At 34.5% G+C, this 27,852-nt stretch overlaps 1 protein-coding gene across 2 annotated transcripts in view; it reads right to left on the bottom strand.

Annotated features, from left to right (window-relative positions):
• SHOC2 (SHOC2 leucine rich repeat scaffold protein) overlaps positions 1-27,852 on the bottom strand; it is a 75,756-nt gene that overhangs the window by 7,367 nt on the left and 40,537 nt on the right. For both annotated transcript variants that reach the window (XM_045854626.1, XM_045854627.1), the window contains exons 3-6: positions 19,466-19,603; positions 9,592-9,722; positions 5,061-5,249; positions 879-1,001 (exon numbers count right to left, since the gene is read on the bottom strand). In XM_045854626.1, the coding sequence (XP_045710582.1) occupies positions 879-1,001; positions 5,061-5,249; positions 9,592-9,722; positions 19,466-19,603 (581 nt within the window). The remainder of the gene's footprint in view (positions 1-878; positions 1,002-5,060; positions 5,250-9,591; positions 9,723-19,465; positions 19,604-27,852) is intronic.

Here is a 27,852-nt window from a genome sequence, read left to right as displayed (position 1 = left end):
ACTCAAAGAGGGCCACACCAAGACGCATCATAATTAAAATGACAGAGGTTAAAGATAAACAGAGAATCTTAAAAGCAGCAAGAGAAAAGCAGAGTATTACCTACAAAGGAGTTCCCATAAGACTGTCAGCTGATTTCTCAAAAGAAACTTTGCAGGCTGGAAGGGACTGGCAAGAAGTAATCAAAATGATGAAAAGCAAAGACTTACAACCTGGATTACTCTGTCTAGCAAAGCTCTCATTTAGAGTGGAAGGGCAGATAATGTGTTTCCCAGACAAGGTAAAGCTAAAGGAGTTCATCGTCACCAAGCCATTATTACATGAAATATTAAAGGGATTTATTTAAGAAGAAAATCAAAGCTATGAAAATTAAAATGACAACAATCTCACTACTACCAATAATTGAATCTAAAAAACAAACTAAGCAAACAAGCAAAGCAGAATTGTAGATACGGAGATCATTTGGAGGGTTATCAGCTGGGAGGGGGTAGGGGGAGAATGAGGGAAAAGGTGCAAGGATTAAAAAGTACAAATTGGTTCAATACAAATAGACAGGGCAATGTCCAGAACAGTACAGGAAGTGGAGCAGCCAAAGAATTTATACGCATGACCCATGGACATAAAGTAAAGGGAGGTGAATACCAGAGAAAATGGGGGTACTGGGCAGAGGTGGGGCCAAGGAGGAAAAATGGACACAACTGTAGTAGCATAATCAATAATATATTTTTAAAAATTAAAATTAAATTTTAAAAAAGAGAAGCTCTAACATTTCTAATTATTATTTTCACACAAACAGAAATTGCTTATTTTAATGGGAAACTTTGTAAGTGAGATGACTGTGGAAGGATCTAAGGAGTTACGAATGCTCTTTTATACACACCTCAAGAGAAACAAGACCAGACACATCCTCTGGGATCTTTGTGAGCTGATTAGTGGCTAAATTCAACTCTACCATACTGGTCCAAGTTCCAAAATCCAAAGGAAGTGATGTCAACTGATTGTCCTGGCAAAGACAAAAAGATGCATCTAAAGTATAACCACAAAAACAGAATTCCATGATCACCACCTGATGGAAAGAGAATTCTTAATTAAACAAAAAACCTTTCCCCCTTTTTTGATAACAAATATAGAACGAACAAAAAACAACAACAAAAACACTAAGCTTCCAAAGTTTCCCAAACAGTAATTCCGTTTTTATTTTGAGGGTAAATTGAAAGTATGTTCCCTATGTGATTATCTGTATATAGAGAAAACATAGCATAGAAACCAACACTTGAGATTTCAAATGTCCCAGTGATAAATATGACATCCTCCTCATTTCGCAATAATGTGCTGAATCACTCAATAAAGTGTGGGTGCTTGTGAACACAGTGGAAGATGAACGTCTAACTGTGGCCTACAAGGACACCAGACCACCTCAGCAATCCTAGAGGTGCTGAGCAATGAAGTACGAGAGAGAAAATGTCTTAATCACACAGCAAACTAAATCATTAAAACATTAATTAAGGACCCACAATTTTACTTTAAAAGTCCATTCAATGACAAAAACATATCACTGAATAATAAAAACAGGTGACAAAATAGTGTGAGTCTAATTTTTTTTAATTAGATCTAACTATACACAGAAAAAAAAGTAAAATATATCCAATGATTCAGTATATTTTTTTGTTTCCTCACATTCATTTTTAAAACACATGTTCATGAATAACAACTCTTATCACGGGGGTATTGGTTTCAAGAGGGGACCATCAGTACCACTATCCCAACTGGGTATTGATGATATATGCCAATATACTAACGGTGATGCTACCTCTCGCGTTGGTGGTTACTTTATGCCTTTTTTGTTAATCTGTATTTTTAATATTTTTTGCAATGTACATTGATTACTTGTCTTATTTTATAAAAAATCATCCATAAGACAAATCCCAAGGAGCAAATATCCATTTAAAAACCAAGTTTTGCCCTGGCTGGGGTGGCTCAGTGGATTGAGCACTGGCCAGTGAACTGAAAGGTCGCAGTTCCATTCCCAGTCAGGGCACATGACTGTGTTGCAGGCCAGGTCCCCTGTTGGAAGCATGCAAGGGGCAACTGGTCAATGTATCTCTCACACATCGATGTTTCCTCTCTCTCCCCCCACCTCGTTCTCCCTCCCTTCCAATCTCTCTAAAAATAAATAAACAAAATCTTTAAAAACCAAGTTCTTCTTTCATTATAATATTTTAACTTTACTACCTATTTATTATACCATTTAAACTTACTGTCTATCTATACCCAAACTACTGATAGCTAAGAGTCTAAAAAAACTTACTACCGGTGCTTGTATGAGGAGGAAATGTCAGGATTCAACTGACTTCTTTCAAGAAAAGGTTTTGACCTGGCTGGCGTAGCTCAGTGGATTGAGCGCGGGCTGGGAACCAAAGTGTCCCAGGTTCGATTCCCAGTCAGGGCACATTCCTGGGTTGCAGGCCATAACCTCCAGCAACCGCACATTGATGTTTCTCTCTCTCTCTCTCTCTCTCTCCTCTCTCTCTCTCTCCTTCCCTCCCTTCCCTCTCTAAAAATAAATAATAAGATCTTTAAAAAAAAAAGAAAAGGTTTTGTTAAACATTTGTTAGAATCTTGAAGAAAAACTGAGACAAAGCTCCATGCAAAGTTTTATTATTTCACTGAAAACAGACAACCTTCCCAAGCTAACATATTATATGAATATCATATTAATAAAAATGTATAACCAAATGCAAAAACTAGTGAACTTCTACATGGACTGCTGTGATCTAAATCTTTTATCACAAAATGAACATCAGAGTAATGCCGTTACCACTGGTAACTCTCATTTAATCAAAATGATTAACAAGTTTTATACTAGTTTAAGATTATAAGAGTATTTTGAATTTCCATTAGTTCATTTATTATATCTTTCCAAAGAACTATCATAAAAGATACTTTATGAAGTATCTTTTACAAATTAAAAGATATATATGAAGAAGTATAGATAGAATCAAGAATCACTGTACGTTTAGACCACAGTTTAAAGAACCACATTATGTTGAAATGGTTCATCAAAGACAAAAGGATGTTTTATGATAATAAAGAACACTACACCTGGAAGCAGGAAATACAGGTTTCCTGAATTCCTAGGTCAGCCATGAATTAGCTATGTGGCCAAGTTATTTTCACCTCTGGCCCTGACGTTTGTTCACTACAAATTAAATCACTAAACAAATAATTTTCCCATTTCTTTCTTCCTTTGGTAATAAACTTGTTTTCCTTATCACAATGTAAAATACATTCACTGTAGAGAATAAGCAAAAAGAAGCTAAAGATACCCATACATAATTCTGTATTCAAAGATAAATATTGTATTTTGGTGAACACTGGTTCTATATTTGCATAAAAAGCTATAGATAATTAATATATAACTAAGTACATTTAAAACAGCTTTTAAAAACTATGTGTGGAAAGAAAGTCTTACATGCTTTAATTTTTTTCCACTTAATAAACTGAGAATGCTTCAGCTGGTATTCAATATTCTTCTAAACTACAGTGTTATTTTTAATGGCTTCATAGTATTCCACTGAAGATGCACAGGCGTGCCCGAGAGAGACTGCAGGTACTGGTCCCAGACTACCACAATAAAGCAAATATGGCAATAAAGCAAGTCACATGAATTTTCTGGTTTCCCAGTGCACAAAAAAGTTATTTTTATACTATACTGTCGTCTATTAAGTGTGTAATAATAGCATTATGCCTAAAAAAAACAATGTACATGCCTTAATTTTGAAATACTTTATTGCTAAAAAATGCTAACCATAATTCGAGTCTTGAGCAAGTCATAGTCTTTTTGCTGGCAGAGGGTCTTGCCTAGATGTTGATGGCTGCTGACTGAGGGTGACGGCTACTGAAGCTTGGGGCGGCTGTGGCAATATCTTAAAGTAGGACAACAATGAAATTTGCCACATCAATTACCTCTTCCTTTCATAAAGGGTTTCTCCAGCCTCCCTACCTCTCTCAGCCTTCAAAGAATTGAAGTTAGGGTCTTGCTCTGGATTCGGATTTGTCTTAAGGGAATGTTGTAAGTGGTTGGATTTTTCTATCCAGACCACTGAAACTTTCCCCACATTAGCAATAAGCCTGTTTTGTTTTCTTATCATTTGTGTGTTCACTGGAGTAGCACTTTTAATTTCCTTCAAGAACTGGTCCTTTGTAGTCACAACTCGGCTAACTGGCGCAAGAAGTCTAACTCTCGGCTTATCTTGGCTTTCAACATGCCTTCCTCACCAAGTTTAATCATTTCTAGCTTTACATTAAAGTGAGAGACATGCAACTCTTCCTTTCACTTGAACACTTAGAGGCCACTGTAGGGTTATTAACTGGCCTAATTTCAATATTGTTAGATCTCAGGGAATAAGAAAGCCCTAGGAGTGGGAAAGAAATAGGGGAATGACAGGTTGGTGGAGCAGTTAGAACACACACCACATATCAATTAAGATCACCATCTTATATGAGTATGATGTGTGGTGCTCCCAGTAACATCGTAACAGATATAACAGTAATTTAGAAGTCTGAAATGTAGTGAGAATTACCAAAATGTGACACAGAGACACCAACTGAGCAAATGCCGTTGGAAAAATGGCACCGAAGACTTGCTTGATGCAGGGTTGCCACAAGCGAACTTGTAAAAAAAAACACATTATCTGTGAAGTGCAATGAAGCAAAGTACAATAAAATGAGGTATGCCTGCAGTACTTCTAAAAAATAAAATCTCTCTTAATATTATAAGTTGGTACCAATTAAATGGAAAGATCTGTAATAAATATCTCTAAAACTATGCTTTTATGAACATTCTTAATTACTTCTTTAGGACAAATTGCTAAGGGTCTGTCTCCATGGTTCTAAGATATTTGTTACCTAATACAAATTGCCCTGAAATATCCTTATTATTAGTTTAGACCCCATCAGCAAGAAGCAAATATCCATTGTCCACACTAACAGAGAAAACATAAATATTAGCAGAAGTGCTAGTAATAGCAGATTTTTCCCCCTAATACAAACAGAGGCTTACCTTCATGTTCAGCTTACTTAATACTTTCGCTCTGGAGAATATACCAAATGGAATTTTATTGATTCGATTGTGTTCCATGTTGAGGGAATAGATGGTGGAAAACTGAGATGGACCACCTACTGGATATAACTGGAAGCAGTTTCTAGCTAAGGTCAAGCTATTCAGTTTCACAAGACTTGATAAAAGACTCTGTAACAAATGAAATAAACATAAGAATTAGAACTGTAAAAAGACTTATTCTGTAGAGTATAGAGCACAAGTCCCAAACACCAGTACCTTACTGGGCCCTGCGGGTAAGAAATAACAGAGACTGGTTGGGTTCTTCTGTGATGTCTCATGAAGAATAACAGTCACTGCTCAACTCTGGCTAATTGTTTCTTGAAGGAATACAGAGCCAATATAGTCAGGTTTTCAGATTTTACAAGAAACAAGAAATTCAATTACTTGTGTGAAATATAATTTTTATTATTTAGCTCAATTTATTTAAAACACTTCATAAAGAAATATGTCTGTGGGGATGAGGTGCCTCATGCATGGCCAGTTTGAGATATCTCAAGAACAGAAACTTTGGGATCAGACAGTCCTGGTTCTGCCACTGGCTGTGTGACCAATCCTTACCAGGTTTTAGTTAAATACTATCTCCAAAATTATTATTAAGATTACCATAGTGCCTGGCACAGAGTAAGCAGTTACTCAGTAATTTAATGGTAACTTCTACAAATATTAAATTCAGAAGATGATTATACTTCCTGATATTACATAATACCTTGCTTTTCCATATAGTAAAATTTCTCAGGGAATATGCACCTATCAAGTAAGTATTTATTAAGCACATGATCCCATATCCCTTTACTTTAGCCTCCTATCATGTAACCACAGTGCTAGGTGCTTAGGTATTACAAAAGAATCTCTGTTATTAAGAAGACTACATCCTAATTAGATAAATAAATCACACAGATAGGAAAAAGAAAATAATACATAACTATATATAATCAAGAATAAATGACATGAAATAAGCTCTTGCTATTTAAAGTCTGGTTCAAAAAGAGCAAATGAGCACCCCCTGGGAGGTTATTGGAAATGCAGAGTCTTAGGCCCCACTCCTATAGAATCATAAAATGAATCTTAAAATTCCCAGATAATTTCTATGCTCATTAATGTTTAAGAAACACCAGGATAAGCTATAAAAGAACTTTGAATCCTGGCTCTATCTTTTAGTAGTTTGTGACTCTGGGCAAATTATTTTTCTGAACCTTAGTTTATTCATTTGTCAATGATGATGCCTTATTTCATAGATTGTAGTAAAGACATTTAAAAGAAATAAAGTACATTTACAGTTTTACAATATCTAGCATATAATAAGTACTTAAACTGTAAGTCCCTTCTCTATTTAAGTTGAAAGAAAAGATGAGGAATACTGGAATAACTGGAAAAGCAACAGGAGGCTGACAGTGACCTAAATTTCAAAGGATGAAAAAAAATTAAATATTTAGAGAGGCAGAAGAAAACACTGTAGACTGAAATAAAAGCCCGAGCAGGGATTAAAACAAGCAGAGTGAAATGTGTGTGTGTGTGTTTTAAAGAATGGTCAGATTTTGGTTGTCCACCATGAGGAAACTGAAGACTTAATACCTGAGGTGTCATTTGATTTTCATGGCCAGCAGAAGACATGTAATAACCGTCTCATTAAAGGTGTAACTATATGGTGAACTGAGACTTGTTCTTTAAACTGAACGTTAAGAAGCTACCCAACATTTGTCTACTGGTGTTCACAGATGAAAGAGCACAGATAAGAGTGGTGAGAAAGCTTTTCATGGCAGCAAATTCAGGAAAAATATATCATACTTTACTGAAAATAAAGGAGTTTTCTATTGAGTTTCATGGCAAAAATGTTATTATCCTTACAGCTTACTTTACTGAACTGACATTTTTCCATTAAAAATGTTAATAACTGATGATATCTGAAAAGTAGCAACAAAAGAGGAAGGAGCTCTCCAACCTTTCATTCTTAGATCACACTGTGAAGCTTTGGAGCTGTTTAGTATTGCTTTAGAGTTTGACATATCTAGGTTCCCATCTTAGATCTTCGCTTACCAGTTTTGTGACCTCTGGTGAATTAATTAGGTAATCAATATATCTCTTACCATATTCCCCCCAAAATATGTAAGGTAACAAATTTAGCCAGAAACATAACTTCTCTTATGTCTTATTTCTCTACCTATTTGATAAGACTATCCCAATAATTAGTAGGATTATAATGAAGATTTGAATGGATTAACACATACAGAACTCCTAGCCTTGAGCATTAAGTTCCTTTTGCTTATGTGTTTATGTCTACATTAAAACTAGTGCATTTTCAGGTAGTCTTCAAATAGAAAAGTATATAGTCATACTGACAGTTCTGATTTCACCAATATGAGCTCCAACTAGAAACCACTTTCCTAATTTTTCTTGCCTAAACCAGCCTGAATGTCTAGAGTAAGAGCTATCTAATGGATTTTGAGCTATACAATGTATTGTATATATTATAAATAATCTGATATATTTAACAGAGCTATGTAATGTGTTATATTATAACACATTGCTAATATTAGTGTTAATAATTATTAATATTATAAAGTATTTAATAGTGTTATACAATGTATTATATTTATTATAAATAATTCAATATATTTAATTAGGATATGCTCTTCCAAAGCACATACACTATGTTTAAATAAGGCTTAATGCTTTCCCATATTTGAACACCACCAATCAAGGGTTTCCCCCATAGCTTCTCCACCTGAAAACAGGCCAGTTTAAACACATACGCATATGCACACACAAACTCACATGCACACAGTCCTTCTTCCACAGCCAGACTGAAGAGAGCTGTCCTCATTATAATTTTATCAAATATAATTTCTCTCACAAAATATTATCTATGAAACTACTTACCACAATCTCTGTATCCTAAGAGATAACTAATAATTATCAGCTTCCCTTCACAGACAGTAAGACTAAATATATAAATAAACTTTTAAATTTCTCGCTGTGTAATTTGATGTACACCCAGTCTTTATATTTAGGCACAGTGAAGCTGTAAAAGCAGTCAATCTTACTTAAGCTCACAAATCATCCCTAAAAGCATCCCAACAAGGCCTAATTAATGTGAGTATTATTTGTCTTATTATGGATATGAATGACTTTTTAGAAAAGGGGATGATGACATTAAGCAGTAGAACCTCACCCATGTTGATCATTCTAAATTGCCACTATCACAGAAACACAAAAATCCAGATAATCTAGTTGTCAAGGCTCTATCTACAATCTGTGGACTCTATTCCTTATCCCACTTAAACTGCTGCTAACAATAGTATTCTTCTGCCACGGATGAGAAACAGGTCTAGCCTAGAAACTACAATCCTGGGAAACTCATTTTTGTACACTGACCAAGCTGTTTTCTGAAACCCGAAACACTCAGATTAATAGGGGCCAAATTAAGAGGTGCTACTTTATTTCTGTATCTCTAAGAAACAAAAATACTGAATATATTTATTATATAAGCTAACGGCTATCAACCTATAGCTTCACCTACTCAATTGTTCTTTCTAAATTAAAGCATAAATCTAAAAAATATTCATCCACAGCACCTTTATCCTTAATTCAAATATACGTACACACATACCATGGAAAAACCAGCAATATTGAAACACAACAGGGCCATTTATATTAGACATTTTTAATTGTTAGAAAAAAAGACTTTGCAAAAGCTCAATCCATAAGTCCACAATTCCATTTTTTTATGTTAGAATACCACAATAAGATATTATGCTAAATAACCATAAGCAAATATACAAGTTGTTGGGTATGCTAAAATAGCAGGTAGCAAAAGAAGGGAAGGCAAGAATAAAAAAGTAATAAAGTTGAGAAGAATTTTTTTTTAAATTATTGCATCTCGCCCAATTAATCTGGGCAAAATAAGTGAAAATATTTTTTCTAATAGAACCAAGAAAACCCAAATTAAAACTAATGTGTTTAAAACAGATGCTAGATAGGCTTTAATATTATTGTATAAGCAGGATAATAACTTGGGTCACAGGAGTGTTGCTGCTAACATTAATCTTCCTAATAAATAGTATGTTATATGCAGTTCATTTCTTTTCATTTATCATCTTTCTACAGTACCTTTTTTTAATTACTGAGCTGTGTGGGGCAGCAAGTTTTAAAACCAGCCATACAACCTTTCCTTTATTATAGCTTTTATTGCCAGTTCTCAAAATGACATGAGAAAGATTTATGTGGTGCTAAAGGGGAATATACCACAACAATTTTCCACCTTGGTTTCTCCCTACTCCACAACAACAAAAACTTTTAGTATTTTCCTTTAATAATACCTATTCTTTCTTCTTTGAAATCTTTACCTTAGTGGTGGCTATGTATTCACAGCATCCTCATTTTTAGGTAATCTCAACCATCAAATTATTTATCCAGCTGTAAAGACTTACTAGTTTTCCCTTCATTATCTTGCAGGCTTGTTTCTACTTCTTACCTCTGGTAAAGTAGAAATGTTATTGTTCTCTAAATTTAATTCTTCAAGTGCACTGCATTTTGCCAGTGATCTGGGTATTGCTGACAGTCTGTTATATCTCAGACCAAGACGACTTAAACTGGACAGGTTTCCTGTGAACACACACACAAAAAATTTTTAATATGATGAGCTTCTCACTATCCGAGACTATCAACCAGATATTTATGAATTACTGTGAAGCACTATCTCAGCAAGATCCTTAACTTCAAGTATCAAGGAACAACATATTATTACACTTTATCAATTAGGATAATACTGAAAATACTTTTATATCTACTTTCTTACAGAAACAATGAAATACACAGCTATAAGTCAATTATAAAAATAAATTAATAGAAAGTATTGGCATACTTTAATAACAAACTAAGCCTTAGATAATGCCTAATTAAATAATATTAACAGTGCAGATTTCCAACCAAGATGGAGGCGTAGGCAGACACACTGTGCCTCCTCACACAACCAAAATTAAGAAACAAAAACAACAACCAGATCTGACAGAAAACTGAACTGTACAGAAGTCCAACAACCATTCATCCAGGCCGGAAAGAGGGGCGGAGTTGGCGGTCAGCAGAGAGGGGTCTCAGCAGGAAAAAGTGGTGATTGGCGGTCCCAGCCACGCAGAGAGCGGCTGGCAGACCCCGGGCGCGGGGTGGCAATGGGCAGACCCAGTGAGGTGCACAAGGCCACTGGCTAACCATGGACACACATTCGTGCACAGAAAAACAACGCGAAAACAGGGAGTATGACAGACGACACAACCCAGGGCCCCGGCGCTGGGAAATAAAGCCTCAAAGCACCGACTAAAAACACTTATGGGGGTTGAGGTGCCAGCAGAGACTCCCAGTCTCACAGGACAGTTCATTGGAGAGACCCACAGGGTCCTAGAACGTACACAAGCCCACCCACCCAGGAACCAGCACCAGAAGGGCCCAATTTGCTTGTGGGAAGCTGTAGAAGGGACTGAAATTGTTAAAAATCTTTAAAAAATGTAATGTCTGAGAACATGCTACTCTGATGAAGAAATTCATATTTGCAAAGGCTTTATCACTTTCTTTAGAGAGCATGGCATGTTCAAAGAGTCATCCACATTTTGCCAAAATCCATTACTGCCAAGAAAAAACTAAAAGAGGTGCAAAAAATTAAGGATGAAATATGGAAACCCTCTATGCCAGAAAAAAAACTTGACATCAGAAGTCTGGCATTTATTGTGATTCATCCCTGCAGTGGTTTCAACCTCTAACCTCTTTCAATGAGCGGCTTTAACCACAAGCTAAACTGCAACCTAGAAATCAAGCCATAGCCTGCTTTAATGTTGAGCTGTTGCAACTGAGTAAAATCAGTGTTGCTATGATTCTGTGTACAAATGTAGGCTCATCATTGCCAATCACTGGCATTTAGCTTTTAAGTGTTTAACTTTGACTGTAAATTGTTCTGTGCTCCAATTTGACAGCTTGCTTTCTTATGCTGTCAGATTTTAAAATATGGCAACATCAAATGACTATGAATTAAAATTAGATGCTTTCAATTTCAGCAAATATAACCAGCATCTTTAGGTTAATTCAGTATAACCTTCGAGTAAGACTAACTTAATTAGTCTTAAACTTATTTTAACAAAGTAGTGAAAAGTGAGTGAAAAAGACATAAAATTCTAAAAATGAAATATCAAAGGTATAATTTTTTCAACATTAAACTAAAAAACTGAAAGCACACTGAAAAGCAAGCAATACAAAAGTTCGTAAATGCCCAAAACCTAAAATAATGCCACTACTAAAAAGAAAACTAGCAAAAGTTGCTGTATGTAAGCTGCATTGTAATTACCTAAAACCTAACTACTAAAACTCTACATGTTGATAAACCATAACTACTCTAACATTTCTTCAGAACCCAGTGCAACAAAAGACCTCTGTGAATTGTTCTGTGTTCCAGCCTTGAATGGCAAGGTCTTGTTGCCTATTTCTCTCTTTATCTCATTTTGAAAAGACATAGAAAGTAGAATATTTTTTCCTACTTCAGATATAACCCTCCCCATCCTCAATTTCATAAAACCACCAGAGATCTCAGAAGGCTTTAGGATTATCAGGTTCATAGTTGGAAATCAAAACACTTGCAATGAAGCTTAGTACCTTCTTTAGTTCATAACTGATTCTTGAATTAAAAAATATTTACAGGAAAGAAAATACACTTCTTATTCTTCCACAGGGCAGACTAATTAAATCAGAGAAACAATAAATGTGTTCTTAAGTACTCTCTAGCTTAACTGCATCTAGCTGCCAATCCCCATTCATTCTAGGAGCTGTCAGCGATCCTGGCTGGCACTGCTCAGCCTGGGAGCAAAGGGCAGTGATGGCTACCAGGGAAAGATAACTACTCTAAGAATATTCGTGTTAAACAAAGAAAAGAGGCAAAACATCTCAATCTATGTTTTTTAAAAATGAGAAGGTAAGGAAAGAAAGCGAACTTTGGAAAAGTAATTGTAAGATGGTAGTTAGAAGATCTGATTTTCGACTGTGAGTTTAGGGCTATTTCTTGAGTCCAGAGAAGAGAGAGTAGGGCAGCTGCTGCAGGACTGGCACCATCTCTCTGGGATAGGTGTTGGTTTTTTGCTTGTTTTTCATTTTAAGTTACACTTTTTAAGAAGCAGACTAAGAAAAAGAGGAAAAGTGTCAGGAAAACTATATTCTAATTAGTTTGCCACTATTTTAGGTGAATTGTGCTTCTCCAGTAAATGAAAGGAAAATCTCGGAGGTCAATTAAGACTGTTGAGATCTGTAACAGACCAAAGCCCAAATATTCAAATTTCTCACCAAATCTCACCCTTCTGCTATACAATCAAAGTACTGAGAATAAGAGGGATGGAGAAAGGTAATTATTTCAATAAGTATGGTATGTGATAAATGATGATATAAAAAATTTCAGTAAGTATTACTTATTCATTTTGCCACTATACTTAGAATAGCAATATTCTATATGCTAAGAACTATCAAAGTATATAAAAAATGAAATACTAAAATTTGTCTTACTGTTAAATGTTTCAGTTCATGGATTTCCAATACATAGTTGTAATCTGACCATGTAGAATGTGCCAGAAGTGAGGTACTTGTAATATTTTGATATAACATCTTAACTATAAGAAATTAATAGTGAAGTAAAATGTTTTCATTCTAATAAATACACTTAAAATACAGAAGAACAATTACTTCGGAGAGAACACAGAAACACAAAATTTAAAAACCAAGAGAAAGAAGGATACGTGGAGACATTATTACCCTTTGTCAGAGGAAGTGAATCTAAAGGACCCTAGTCCTGCTAACTGGAACATTTTATCATCCACTACCACCTATGCTTTCTCTGTTTGCCAGGCCTATTCACTTTAGTACTTTAATTGTATCGTCCTTTGATTTTTATTTATGAAGATAGGAATAAAAACCCTCATAAAATATTAAATAATAAAATTTGTCAGACTATTTGAGAGTAAGAGAAGAGCTGATTGATGATCATGACCTATATATCCATTTCGTCTGTTGAAAGAATAGAGGAAGTTATGTGGACATTTAAGAGAAAAGAGCTCTAAGCAGAGCAATCAAAAGGTACAAAGGCCCTTAGGCTAGAACTTGCATGATACTCTCAGAGAACAACAAAGTAGCATCTATAATATCCTAAGAAATACCCAGTCACTAGGCATCAATGAGAAGGATAAGAAGAAAATGATAATATTTCAAGCATCTTTAATTTTGGTTCCACTGTCTGATTTGCAGTAAACAATCTTTATTTTTCTTTTTAATACTGGGCAAGACTTTAATTTTATAAAAGAAGTTGCTTTTAAAATGTGCTTTTATGTGACATTCCACTGAAAAGTGATCACGGTAAGACTGCATAAGATTCTTTTCTCCTTTACTATTCCAATGTAGTTGGTTGTTCAAAACAAACTTACAGACATATATCTTAATATAAGAACATACAGTACAAAAACTAAGTATGTCAATATGTAATTCCAGAAAACATTACTGAAATAAAAATTAAACCTATATGTTGAATTTGCTCAGAATATCTCAGGGAAATGGAACCTGAAAGAACAACACTGAGAAATACATTAGAGTTCTTGAACTTCAGAAATAAAGAAATAATCCTTTGGGGTGGTGGGGCAAAAAGATTAAATCACTGGTAAAGGGAAAAAACTAGACTGGCCTCATACTCTTGTACATTACATTATAGAAAACAAAACTACCTCTTAGCTCCACTAAGATGCTCAAGGAAAAGAAACTGGACCCAAAGATTTTTATACTCATCCAAACTGTTCTTCAAGTATAAAGGTTACAAACATACAAGAACTAGGAAAATACTTTTCATGAACCATTTCTGAAAATACTACTACAAGACTGACTTTAGTCAATGAAGAGATGACTGAGGCAACTATGGCGACAGAACTGTTGATGAACATTAAGACTAAAACAAAAGCAGAAACTAATAAGCAAAACACGACATGTCCTGGCAATGTAACTAACAAAAATTAGGAGAAAAAGAGACAAAAGGACAGGTGGAAAACTTAATTCACCAATTGCATCATCTATGTCACTCTATTCAACAAAAGCAGAATGCACATTCAGTTGTGCATGGCATACTAATCAAGATAGACAATATTCTATGCCATAAACTAAGTCTCAATAAATTTAAATGATTCAAGTCACACAAAGTATGTTCTCAACAATGAAATTAAATCAGAAATCAGTAACAGAAAGACCCTTTGGAAAACTGTGAGATATTGGGAACTAAATAGCACACTTCTTTTTTGTTTGTTTGTACTGTCTTAAAAAAAAAAACACATCAATTTGCTGTTCCACTTATTTATGCATTCATTGGTTGATTCCTACATGTGCCCTGACTGGGTATCAAACCCACAACCTTGGCATGTGGGACAATGCCCTAACCAACTGAGCCACCAAGCCAGGGCAATAACACACTTCTAAGTAAACCACAGATCACAAAAGAAACAGAAAGGTAAATCAGAAAGTATTTTGAACAAAACAAAAAGGAAAACCAATCATCTCAGAATGTGTGGGATGCTGCTAAAGCAGTACATAGGGGAAAGTGTATACCACTAAATGCCTATATGAGCAGAAAGGTCTTAAATCAATGACCTCAAGCTTCCCTCATAAGAAACTAGAAAATGAGTAAAACTTAATGCAAGCCAATGAAAGAAAATAATAAAGGTCAAAGTAGAAATCAATGAAAAAGAATCAGAGAAACAAGAGACAATAACACTTTGAGACAATCAATACAATTGATAGAACTGACAAAACTGATATACTTCTGATTGGGGAAAAAGAATATATAAGTTATCAATATCAGGAATGAGAGAAGAGGTATTACTATAGATTCTATAGATATTAAAATAATAGGGGATTATTATAAATAATTTATACATATTAAATGTGACAAGTTAAATTAACATTATTGATACATTATATTTATTTAATTACTATACATAAAGATACAAATAATCAAGTTTGCTCAAGCAAAAATGTGATAACCAAAAAGTCTTATATCTATTAAAGAAATTAAAATTGTTTTAAAAAACATTTCTACAGGAGTTCCAGCCAAGATGGAGGCATAGGTAGAAACCCTTCACTTCCTCACACAACCAAAATGAGGATAACAACCAATCTAAAATCAATAAACCACCAAAAGCACCAGAAAACCAAATTACATGAAACTCTGACAACCAAGGAATTAAAGAAAAAGTCAACCAGTGCAATCAGACCGGTAAGGCGCAGACCCTGTGGGCTACTCAGGAAAACCACCTGTTCAGGTGAATATAGGGTGGGGCTTCCCGGGAGGGGCTGACTTAAGGGGAAAACTGAGACTCAGAGCTGGCTGTGGGCTATGGCTGGGGTTGCTGGCCTGGGAGTTTCTCCCCGTCTCATTGAACTCTCCCAGAGTTCATTGAAAAGTGCACTGGAAATGAGCAGGCAAGCTGCACTGTTCCCCCTCCAGGTCCTCCCCAACAGGCAGCACCACAGTGCAACAAAGAGGGTTGCTCTGCCTAGGTGAATACCTAAGGCCCCAGCCCCTTACAACCTATCAGCTGCACCAAGACAAAGAAATATGGCCCAAATGAAAGAACTGAGCGTAACCTCAGAAAGAGAACTAAGCCAGGAAGAGATCGCCAACCTATTAGATGGAAAATTTGAAGCCCTGGTAATCAAAATGCTCACAGATCTGATTGAGCTTGGTCAAAAAATGAAAGATACCTAAAATGAAATAAAGCAGAATATTCAGGGAACCAACAGTGACAGGAAGGAAACCGGGACTCAAAGCAACAATTTGGAAAAAAAGGAAGAAATAAACATCCAATCATATCAGAATGAAGAAACAAAAATCCACAAAATTGAAGAGACCAAGGAATCTCTGGGACAACCTGAAACGTTCCAATATCTGAATTATAGGGGTGCCAGAAGAACAAGAAATTGAAAACTTATTTCAACAAATAAAAAAGGAAAACTTCCCCAAGCTAGCGAAGGAAACAGACTTCCAGGAAGCCCAGAGAGTCCCAAAGAAGTTGGACCCAAAGAGGAACACACCAAGGCACATCATCATTAAGTTACCGGAGATTAAAGACAAAGAGAAAATCCTAAAAGAAGCAAAGGGAACGGAAAGAGTTACCTACAAAGGAGTCCCATTAGACTATCAGCTGATTTCTCTAAAGAAACCTTGCTGGCAAGGGGCTGAAAAGAAGTATTTGAAGTCATGAAAGGCAAGGACCTACATCCAAGATTACTCTATCCAGCTAAGCTTTCATTTAGAATGGAAGGGCAGATAAAGTGATTCCCAGATAAGGTCAAGTTAAAGGAGTTCATCATCACCAAGCCATTATTATACGAAATGTTAAGGGACTAACCCAAGAAAAAGACGATAAAAAATATGAACAGTAAAATGACAACAAACTCACAACTATCAACAAATGAACCTAAAAGAAAAGAAAAACAATGAAAACAAAAACTAACCAAACAAGCAGAGCAGGAGCAGAATCAGAGGAACTGGACATCACATGGAGGGATTTCAGTGAGGAACAGGAAGGGAGGAATAGGGGGAAAAGGTACAGGGAAGAAGAAGCATAATTAGTAGGCATAAAACAGATGGGGAGAAGATAAAAATGGCATAGGAAACAGAGGACTCAAAGAACTTATATGTACAACCCATGGACATGAACTAAGGGGCGAGGGAATGCTGGAGGGTTGGAGGGGCAGGATGGAGGGGGGATAGTGGGGGAAAAATTGGGAAACTGTAATAGCATAATCAATAAAAAATACTTTAAAAAAGGTAAAAAGGTGCCCTGGCTGGTGTAGCTCAGTGGATTGAGAGTGGGCCTGTGAACCAAAGGGTCACTGGTTCAATTCCCAGTCATGGCACATGCCTGGGTTGCAGGCCAGGTTCCCCAGAAGGGGGTACTCGAGAGGTAACCACACATTGATTTTTCTCTCCATCTCTTTCTCCCCTTTTCCCACTCTCTAAAAGTAAATAAATAAAACCTTAAAAAAAAGGTAAAAATGCAACTAAAAAAAATACATAGAAACATTTCTATAAAGAAAAATCTTGATCCCAGTGGCTTCACTGATGAATTTTATCAAATATTAAGGATGAAATAATGCCCATTTTAAACAAATTGTTCCAAAATCTGAAGAGAAGGGAACGTTTCCCTGTTTATTATATGTAGCTAGCATTGCCCTGAAACTAAAACTACACAGAGGTTTTATAACATTATATGTGAATGTACTATTCATTCAAAACAAGTAAATTCAATTTTTAGGAAGTTTACTAGAATGTATCTTTTCCCATTATTTCTTTTGGTAAGCAATTTTAATCTTGTTATCTGGGTTTTTTTGTAAAGTTCAGGGAAATACTATAAGATTTTATTTTATTTGTTTCTTTATTGTATTACCTTTATTCTCTTTCCACAACTTCTAGTACTGTCTGCCATGATTTTTTTTTCACTTATTTTGTATCTTTCTTTTTGTTCTAGATTCTAGGGGACTTCTTCCACTTATCTTACACATTATTCTTTTGGCCTTTGGATGTGTTCATATTACACAGCATTTTCATTAAATTTCATTTGGCAAAAGTTTTCTAAGAAGTATATTATTTTCCAAGAACCCAAATCACATTTTATAGATATAATATATATCTTTTCTATGCTCTTTTTCTTCTAGGGTCAATTCTCTTTGTTCATCTTGGCCATTTCAATAGACTTTAAAGAGAGAAAAACAAGAAATAATTTTGTTCAGTCCCTAGAAAACCAGAAATCTGATTCTTTTATTTACATAGCAAATTTGGTAAAATAATTACTGTGAATATTAACAGAAAAATTCATTTTGTGTTGTAGACCATCTTGTCTTTCAGAGATAAATTTAATCAATTACAACTAGTTAATTACAATACTTAGTTTGCTGCCATTACAAATAGTAATGTGATTTAAAGAGCTCTAGTCAAGAATCAGGAAGATACAGGATCTAATGACTAGCTATTATATCCTAAAGAAGTCTCAGATTGCTTTTATGTAAATAAATAGTTGTCATATAGCCTTAGACAGTCTATTATAACTTATTCAAAATTCCTTAAAATTGCTTTTGTTTCAAGTAATGGTTGACTAGGTGGGTAATTCAAGCAAACCCTCCCATTGAAAAAAAAAAATACTTCCGAAACAAAAATCAGAGAGCTAACAAGTAAATACTAACTTCCAGGCCAGAAACCACTGGGAACGCAGAAATAAGCAAAACCACTGCAGATGATTTTATCCTGCAAGTGCTTCCTTAACTGAAAGATATAACTGAAAGGCTAGGACATGTTTCTGCCAAGAGTCAAAATACAGTAATCAATATCCACTGGGACCCTACAGGGCTGCAACTTAGTACTAAAGGTGAACTGGAAGTAAAACAGCCCCAAAATTAGTCCGCAGCCTGCCTTTGAATCACCTTGAGGATCAGGAAAATCTCATGCCTTAGAACATAAATGAATTAAAGGGTCCCTTAGGTACTGAAAAATGGAAACAAAAATCCTTCTGGAGAAAGGTATCATCATAAGTCTTACATGATTTAGTAATAGAACTTCATGAATATTCATTACTGAAATTACATAAATTAAGTACAGGTGTAATTTTTCTGGGAAAAAAAAAACTCACAGTAACCTTATAAACCTTATAGTACATCTATAAATAAAAGATGTCCAAATTTTTCAAAATTCTCTTTACTATTCATATAAATTTCTGGGCATTCAGAAAAATTAACCAGACTGTAAATACAGAACATATCACAGTAAGTGCAATTCAACATTTTACAGTTTGGCTAGGTCTTTGAAACACATTTTGAACCTCAAGACATTTTGTACAGTCCCTCAGTATTATAGATGTACACACTTTAAACTATATTTTGGCTGTGTTTTTAAAACCAAACAGTAATGGTTTTATTTTTCAGCGTAGTCTACTTTAGGAAAGAAGGAATCACACCCTATACAACAGCACATAACATTCTAAAATCAGCAAAAATAGAAAATGCACCTGTTCTGCAATTTAAGCTCAGACTATAGTAGAATATATACATATGATTTAATATTCTATCTTCTTTATAATCCAATTTAGCTCATTTCCCAAAACCTAGTTATTTTCTTTGCCAGGAAATGGAAATAGTGATCTTAAGATATTATCTCTTAGAAGTTTTACTACTTTGACAATGTTGAATTTTAACCTTTTAATACTTATTATCAAAATGGATCAAAAGTAAGTCTTTTAATGTGCAAATAGCTATAAATGAGTCATCAAAATCTTCTTTCTCCTCTCATACCATACCTATAGTATCTGGGAGGTCTAGCAGTTCATTGTGCTGCAAGTCAAGGTTGGTTATCTGTGTGCAGTTTCCAATCTCCTTTGGAAGGTGTTCAAGTTGATTGTGAGCTACATCCAGCGTAATGAGGTTACATAATTCACCTGCGAATTAACCAACATAAAAATTTAATAACAATAATTGAATAATATAATAACACTGAAAGAAAAAATTTCATTTTCTGTATCATAGTTATACTTTCTTTCTGAAAAAACTAAAGTCAAACACAAAATCTAGAACTGTTATTTGAAAGTGGCATCTTACAAATACTGAATTATGTTCTATACCTGAAACTAATATGCTGTATCTCAATTATATCTCAAAAAAAGAGAATATGACACGAGATAAAGTTGAAATGTTGGCTGTAAATGATTACCAATCAACATGATATATATATTTTTAAGTAACCAATTCAACCACAAACATTTACATTTGTATATTCCAAGAGCTCACTAATTATTTAACAAAATTCAACAAAATATTGGCTTTGATTCAATTTCAGAGTCACTTTCTATTTCAAACTATATAGGCTCTCAAATTGACATATCTTCTGATTTTATATAAATAAGTAAATTGAAACTGTTCCTCAATTTAATAGTACTCCAAAAGGGTACAAAAATAAGGAATATTTCTCATTTTCATTCCAACTGAAAAGGCTGTATTGACAATCCAGGTTATTCTTAATGTTATTCTGTCTTGAAACACTTTAAAATTTATAACAGATATATTTGTTCGTTCACAATTTTTTTTTTAAGTTAAGGCTGAAAAAAGTAAGATGAGCAAATAAAATGCGTAGAACTCTGAAAAATGGGTGTGGCATACATTATTAAGCCACAAATAAACACAGGCAAAAAGAGAGAAAATAGAAAAACTGAATTTCATCAAAATTAAAAACTTATATGTATCAAATGACACCATCAAGAGACTGAAGAGCAACCCACAGAAGGGAGGAAAATATACGCAAATCATATTGGGTTAGCCAAAAAGTCTGCTTAGTTTTTTGTGTAAAATAAAAGACACATTTTTTATTTTCACCAATAACTTTATTGATTTGGGTATTCTGGGTATGTCAGCTATCTCCCACTATTGGCTTCTAGTGGGTAGAGGACAGGGGTGCTGCTAAACATCTTCCAATGCATAAGACAACCTCACAGCAGAGAATTACTTGGCCAGAATGTCAACAGTACCAAGAAACTTCACAAACCACTTCTGACACATTCAATCAGTCACAGCACCTTTTCCAAGCACAGCACAAATCTGGTTTTTTTTTTTTTGCATTTCAGTTGCATTTTTACCTTTCTTTATAAAGTATAATATGTCAAAAATGTTGCATTATTTTCTTCCATCTTCAATATTAAAATGGTTACACAAAAATTCACTGATTTTGATTTTTTTAAAATGCATGCTAATATGACAGCTGTCACAATACAATCTAACAAAATCGTTTCGAATGAAGTTAAAGACAACTAATCACTACTAGAGCAATCATACAGGGAAAACTAAACTTTTTGGCTAACCCAGTAATTCTTAGGTTAAAACAGAACAAAACATTGTTATCAAACATATCTGTACGCTTTTTCACTATTTGGGATGCGAGTTGAACACTTTTGAACACAGAAACAAATTAATTAGCAACATCTTAGGACAATAACTTGCATTAAGACTATCTAATATTAAAACTAAAAAAAAAAAAAAAAACCCTGAGTGTTTTTTAAAAGTTGAATGTAATCACCTATACTCAAATTACATTAAATCCCTTTTGATTTGCCCTGGCTGGTGTGGCTCAGTTGGTTGGTTGGTTTTCATCCTGCAAACCAAAATGGTAGCAGGTTCGATTCCCAGTCAGGGCACATGCCTAGGTTGCAAACTTGGTCCCTAGTCAGGTCACTTACTGGAAGCAACCAATCGATGTTTCTCTCCCTCTTTTTCTCCCTCCCTTCCCCTCTCTCTAAAATCATTAAGATTTTTAAAAATCCCTTTTGATTTGCATAAATCACCACATAACACATTTATTCTAATCATATATTCTCTCCAGAAAGTTATCCTCTAGTAATATGACTCTGCAAATAAGAAAATCATGTGAATATCAACACATAGGAAGAGTGTCATCTAATAACACTAACACTTCTTTCTCACAATCTAGAAATTCCTAAAAATTTTGAAAATGCCAAAATTCAGAACTGTGATTTAAATTTTTTATCAGCATCAGCACACAAAAATAAAAAGTAAATTTGGTCTGTTAATGCATGAAATATAATAAACTCACAACTAAGTTCTATACATTATTGTGAGTTACATTTGAAAATTATTTTAGATTTTCCCTAAAATCCATACGTAAATTTTAAGAGATTCATGAAGAACATTTTCTCTTAAGAACTTTCAATTTTCTTCTGTCCAATAAAAAAAGACTTAATAAACTTCAAGGAAGTTTATCTTAATAAAAATTTTCCATGAAAATCTAAAATATTCTCCAAACTAATCCAGAATTTCCTACCTAATGCAATTAACAAAACATTTTTAGTGTGGTTTTAAAAATACAAAGAGTTTAAGATCTCTCAGGGTAGGGGGTAAATTGGGGGAGTGGCAGGATAGAGCAAAAAAGAAAAAGAACTCATGGACCTGGACAACAGTGTAGTGATTGCAGGGGGTAGCAGGGCAGGGGGTGAGTGGAGGTGAAGAGGGTTTAGGGATGATAAATGGTAATGAAAAAAATACAATAAAAATAGACTATTAAAAAAAGTTCTCTCTCTTTAGAATAACAATCATAACTGCCCCAGCTCCTGTTTTTGAATCAAATAATCAGAAACATTTGAAAATTCTGAAAATACAATAAATTCTGCACTAGACAATACTGTGCCAGGAAAAGAGCCTATGTTACAATTTGCAAGAGACAGGATATTAAATCTTTAAACAGTTCACGGGATACATTCACACTATTTACTATTTCTATACTCTGTCCAATTCTATAGTACATTTAAACATTTGTTTCACCACATATGGTCTGAATAAAAAAAACAAAAGTCTATCTATGGTGGTTCTAATGGATAATAAACAAGATATTAACAGTGACTTGTCATTGACTGGGTTTAAATATGGTCTTCATATTCTATTTTATACATTGTATTTTGTGATTTTTAATTGTTTTTGTACTTTTTTTTAATTCAAAGGGTAAAGAAGGAGATTTAAGAGGTAACACCAGCAGTCTCTCCTACACTCCATGGAAGAACATTCTCTGACCCATAAACAGAAGTTTCCTATTTGTGGAGCAGATGTATCTTTTAGTGAAAATGAATGCATCATGCTATCTATCATACTGATGACATCAGCCATTAATATGCATCTTAAGACTCATGTATGTTCCATATTTACTAAGCAATCTTTTGACTTTAAATTTGACTCCCCACATAGATTTACCTACAGAGAGAACACTGACTTCATTTATCCATTCTACAAATGTTTATTAGACACCTACCATGTGCTAGACACTATTCTAGGGACTGAGGATACAATAGGGCAAGAAAGAGACAAAACTCCTGTCTTCATAAAACTTATATTTTAATAAGGAAAAATATACCAATTAATAGATGATCAAGGTGAGGAAGTATTAAGAGCTATAAAAAATGCAGGCTAAAAGTAAGAGTGTGATGAGGAAAGGAGAAATTAGAGATATTGATAACAAATAAACAAGAAAAGTGACCCTGATAAAGCAGCACTTGAGAACAGACCTGAATAACGGGATGGGGATGAAGCAATGGGACTATCTATGGGGAGGGTGTTCCAGGCTGAGTGAATAGAAAGCACAAATCCTCTGAGGCAAGAGAGTAGTTCAAAACACAAAAGAAGGTGAATGTGGCTGGAATAATGAGTAAGAAAGTGGTAGGAGATGAAGTAGCCAGAAGTCATTCAAATACATTGAGCATCTTGTGTAAAGACTTCAGCTATGACTTGAGGAAGTAGTGGTGAAGGTAATAAGAGTGAGCTTTTTTAAATTATTTTTGGAGCAGTTTTATGTTTACAGAGAAACTGAACAGAAAGTAGAGTTCTCATACACACCCTTCCCCACAGTTTCCTCTATTAACATCTTACACTGTATGGTACATTTGTTACAGTTGATAAATATTGATACATTAATAATATTAACTAGAAGTCCAAGTTTTACATTAGAATTCATCCTTTGTGTTGTCCAGGCCTATGGACTTTAATAAATGCATTATTAGCATGTATCCATCATTACAGTATCATATAGAATAGTTTCACTCCCCTAAAAAGTTCCTGTGCTTCACTTATTTATCCCTCTTTCTCCCAGAGCCCCTGGAAACTATTGATCTTTTTCCTTTTTCCTTTTCTAGAATGTTACATAGCTGGAATCATATAGCACATAGCTTTTTCAAATTGGCTGCTTTCATTTAGCAATGTGCATTTGAGGTTCCTCCATGTCTTTTTGTGGCTTGATAGTTCATTTCTTTTTATCATTGAACAATGCTCCATCGTATGGGTATCACATTTGTTTATCCATTAACTTATTGGAGGACATCTTGGTTACTTCCATTTTTAGCAATTATAAATAAAACAGCTAAAAACATTTTGTACGCAGGTTTTTTTTTGTATGAATATAAGCTTTTAACTCTTCTGAGTAGATAACTAGGACCATGATTGATGGATTGTATAGTAAGACTATGTTTAGCTTTGTAAGAAATTGCCAACTGTCTTTCTAAGTGGCTGTATTAATTTGCATTTCCACCAGTAACAAACGAGTTCCCACCAGCATTTAGCATTGTCAGTGTTTTGGATTTTAGCCATTCTAATAGGTATTTAGTGGTGGTGGTCGTACTTTTAAAGTACAGTGTTACAGGATATAAGGTAGCTTTATGGAAAAGCAATAATAATGTGTCAATGTTTGCCACCAAAAACAAAAAACAACTTAGAATCTATTCTTAGTAAAATAAGATCTACTTTAAAATATAAAAAGCAGAACTTTATAAACATAAAGTAGAAGGTATATACCTATACACAAAGAGGTGAGTAAATAGAGAAGTGAGATTCTAACTAGGTTGATTGGTGAAAGCTAGACTTTAAAAGATAATCAGGAACTACAAAGATATTCCAAGAAAAAGAAACAATATGAGGAAAAGAGGAGGCAAAAAAAAAAATCATGGGCTCCACAATTCCTTTGCCAGGTATATATTCTAAAGAAATGAGTCCTTAAGTTTAACTAAAGTCTTATATTACGATAACATAGTAGCACTATTTTTATTAGCCCCAAGTTTAGAACTACCAAACAGAATAGATAAATTGTGACATACACTACAAAATATTATGCAGTGAGAATGAACAATCTCTGACTATATATACCAATACGATGAATAATGCCACGTGAAAGAAGTTGGACACAAAAACATACATATATTATATGATTCCATTTATAATAAGACAAGGAAAATTAATGCATGTTGGTAGAAGTCAGGATACTAGGTTACCCTTGATGGGAACAGTGACTGAACAAGGCGTTTCCTGGGTGATCTTGATGTTCTATTTTTTTTTTAACTTGGATACTGATTACATAGTTTGCAAATAATCTTGAGTTGTACATTTGTGACATATCAATAAAATATTTTAAAAAGAAAGAAAGAAAAAAAAAGTCTCAGAATCAGTCCCTACTTTTGGGTCTGGCTTAATCCAACTATAGCAAATAAACAGAAAAAAGGTATTTTTAAAATTTGTATTAGATGTAGAGTAGTCAACATATTTTAGTAAAATACTGTGTTTTTTCTCTATGGATGGTCTCTAAAGTCTAAACTAATTCCATTTTGAAAACTTTAGTTTCCTTTTATCCTGGCTTTAGTGGACACAAAGACTGGAATTTCTACCCAAGGCTGTTTAAGTGTGACATTGCAGGATGGACACATCACTTCTCAAAAGTGACAATGCTGACTAGACTTATGTTGGAGTTCTTCCTGCTATTTTTATAGTAATATAGTCTCCCAGGTTACACTAAAATATTAGTCATTTTCATTTTATAATACAGGAAGGCAATATTCCACATGCAAAAAGCAGTGGGGTACATGGCCCCTGATATCCAGAAGTTAGATAATTGGGATATAAAACTAACATTCATAAAACAACAGAAGGGCAAGTTTAGGCGGAAAAAGTGCTTATTCCTCCTTCTGGAGACTTCAAGTAATTAAAATTCTTAAATACGAAATTCCTGAAGATTATTTGGTACTTTTCTGAGTTTCTCATATTATTTTACAATAATCTTTGACTTTTAGTATGCTAAAAATATTTTACATATGGCTTGTTCAGTATTGAAGCTTAATAAATATTTGATTAAGTGACAAAACTAGTAACAAAGGAACACTATACAAACATTTGAATATACTATGTCCCTATAACAGAAAATAAACTGAGCATTAATTCAGCAAAAATTCTTACATACATGGTCTCTTTACCAGGCACTAAAGATACAAAGAGTTTACAATACACTAAATAGTTATTCTTATAAAACTTAAAATTAGAAATTGACTATATGTAATTTGAGGTAGGCTGGACAGGAGTCTGCTTATGAAATTTCACCATTATAGTGCCATTCTTTTGGCTCTTCAAGGTCATCAGTGGTCAAAATTCCCTAAGGTGATTTCATTCACTTATTCATTCAAGAAAAACAGATTGTATACCTTCTGGAGATTAAGCGGGTAAGAAAACAAAGTCTATTCTCATGGAGTTTACATTCCAGTGTGCAGGGAAGGGGAATAAGAAAACAAGGAAATAAAGGGACAAAAAGTAGTAACTGCTGTAAACAAAATAAAGAAGGAAAGGGAAGCTGGGAATAAGTGTACTGAGAGGAGACACTGTGAGCATATTTGAACTGAACCACAGGGCAGGAAAGGGAAAAGAGAAGGGAAAGAAAGAGACCTAGGGTCTTAAATACCAAACTAAGGAATCTGGACCTTTTTGATCAGGTAAGAACACAATTTAAAGGGTTTCAACAAAGCATGAAAATCAGAATACAGTTCTGAAAAGACTACTTTCTTATAGATTTGAATGGATGGATTGGAGAAGGCAGAGTTAGAAAGCACAGTCTGTCAGCAAGCTACTGCAGACAGCCCACATGAAATAACATGAAGGACTACAGCAAAATCAACAGCAGTGGGATGAACAGACCCACTTGCAGTAGCTACTAGGAGAGGTGGAAAAGCAATTGGAATGCAACAGAATGGTGATTCTTCAATTATGTATAATGAAGGCTCAGTTTTGTGGTTTTGTTTTTTCCCAATTTGTTATGAGTCAATATTCTGTAAAATACAAACTTCTACTTTTTGTTAACTTGTGGCAAACTGGTAACGAAAAATTGGTGGTTCAACACTTGTCTGGTGAGTAGGCCACACCTTGACTACAACTAGAACAAAAGAAAAAAAAATCCTCTGATTCTAAGATCTTGAACCTTGTTGATAGAGAAATGATGCAGTTAGATAAATAAATGGAATCTGAAAAGAAGAAGAGTTTTTAGTGAGAAGTTATATTTTAATCACACTGAACTAGAGACACCAGTGAGACATCCAGGTAAAATATCTAATGGTTAATTAGGAAAAAACAAATAAAACATACAAGTGTGAAGAAAACATGATCTTGATAGAACATTTTTGTTCTAAAGAGGGCATTGGGGTTAGTATCTATAGAGTCAAGTATCGGTTTTCTGGCTAATGGTAATGGTGGAGGCCTGGATAAATTATTGAAACTCTGGATAAATTATTTTTAAAAAACACACCATAAAAGCATCCAGAGAGACCAAAAGCAGGTAGAAACTGAAGGGAATTCAAGTATTGCCAAAAGAGAACTGTGATGGGCAGATTTCTGAGATGGCCCCAATGATTCTGCCTCATATATATAACTTTACACATTGTATAATTACCCTTTCCTTTCAGAGTAATCTGAACTCAATTACTTCCTTCTAATGAATGGAATATTGCAAAGGTGATGAGATGCTGCATCTGTGAGTCAGTTACTTGCTAGCTAACCCTTTAAAGAAGCAAGCTGCCATGTTGGAAAGGACCAATATGGCAAAGTACTGAGCACAGTCTCCAGCCAACAGCCAGTAAGAAACTGAATCCCCTAGTCCAACAGCCTGCTAAGATCTGAATCCTGACAACAACCAAATGAGCTTGGATGCAAATCCTTCCTGAGACAAGTCTTCAGATGACATCCCAGCCCAGGCTGTCACCTTGATTGAGAGCCCCTGTAAGAAACCCTGAATCAGAAGATCCAGTTAAGCTGTACCCAAGTATGAACCACAGAAACTGAAAATGAATCTTGTTTTAATAGTTATTTTTCTACAGTAATTTGTTGCACAACAGTA

Source organism: Phyllostomus hastatus, unplaced genomic scaffold, assembly GCF_019186645.2.
Source record: "Phyllostomus hastatus isolate PE091 unplaced genomic scaffold, TTU_PhHast_1.1 phas_scaffold_1066, whole genome shotgun sequence".
Taxonomy (NCBI): Eukaryota; Metazoa; Chordata; class Mammalia; order Chiroptera; family Phyllostomidae; genus Phyllostomus; species Phyllostomus hastatus.
The sequence above is the reverse complement of the archived record's forward strand: the minus strand, read 5'-3'. Positions and strand labels throughout refer to the sequence as shown.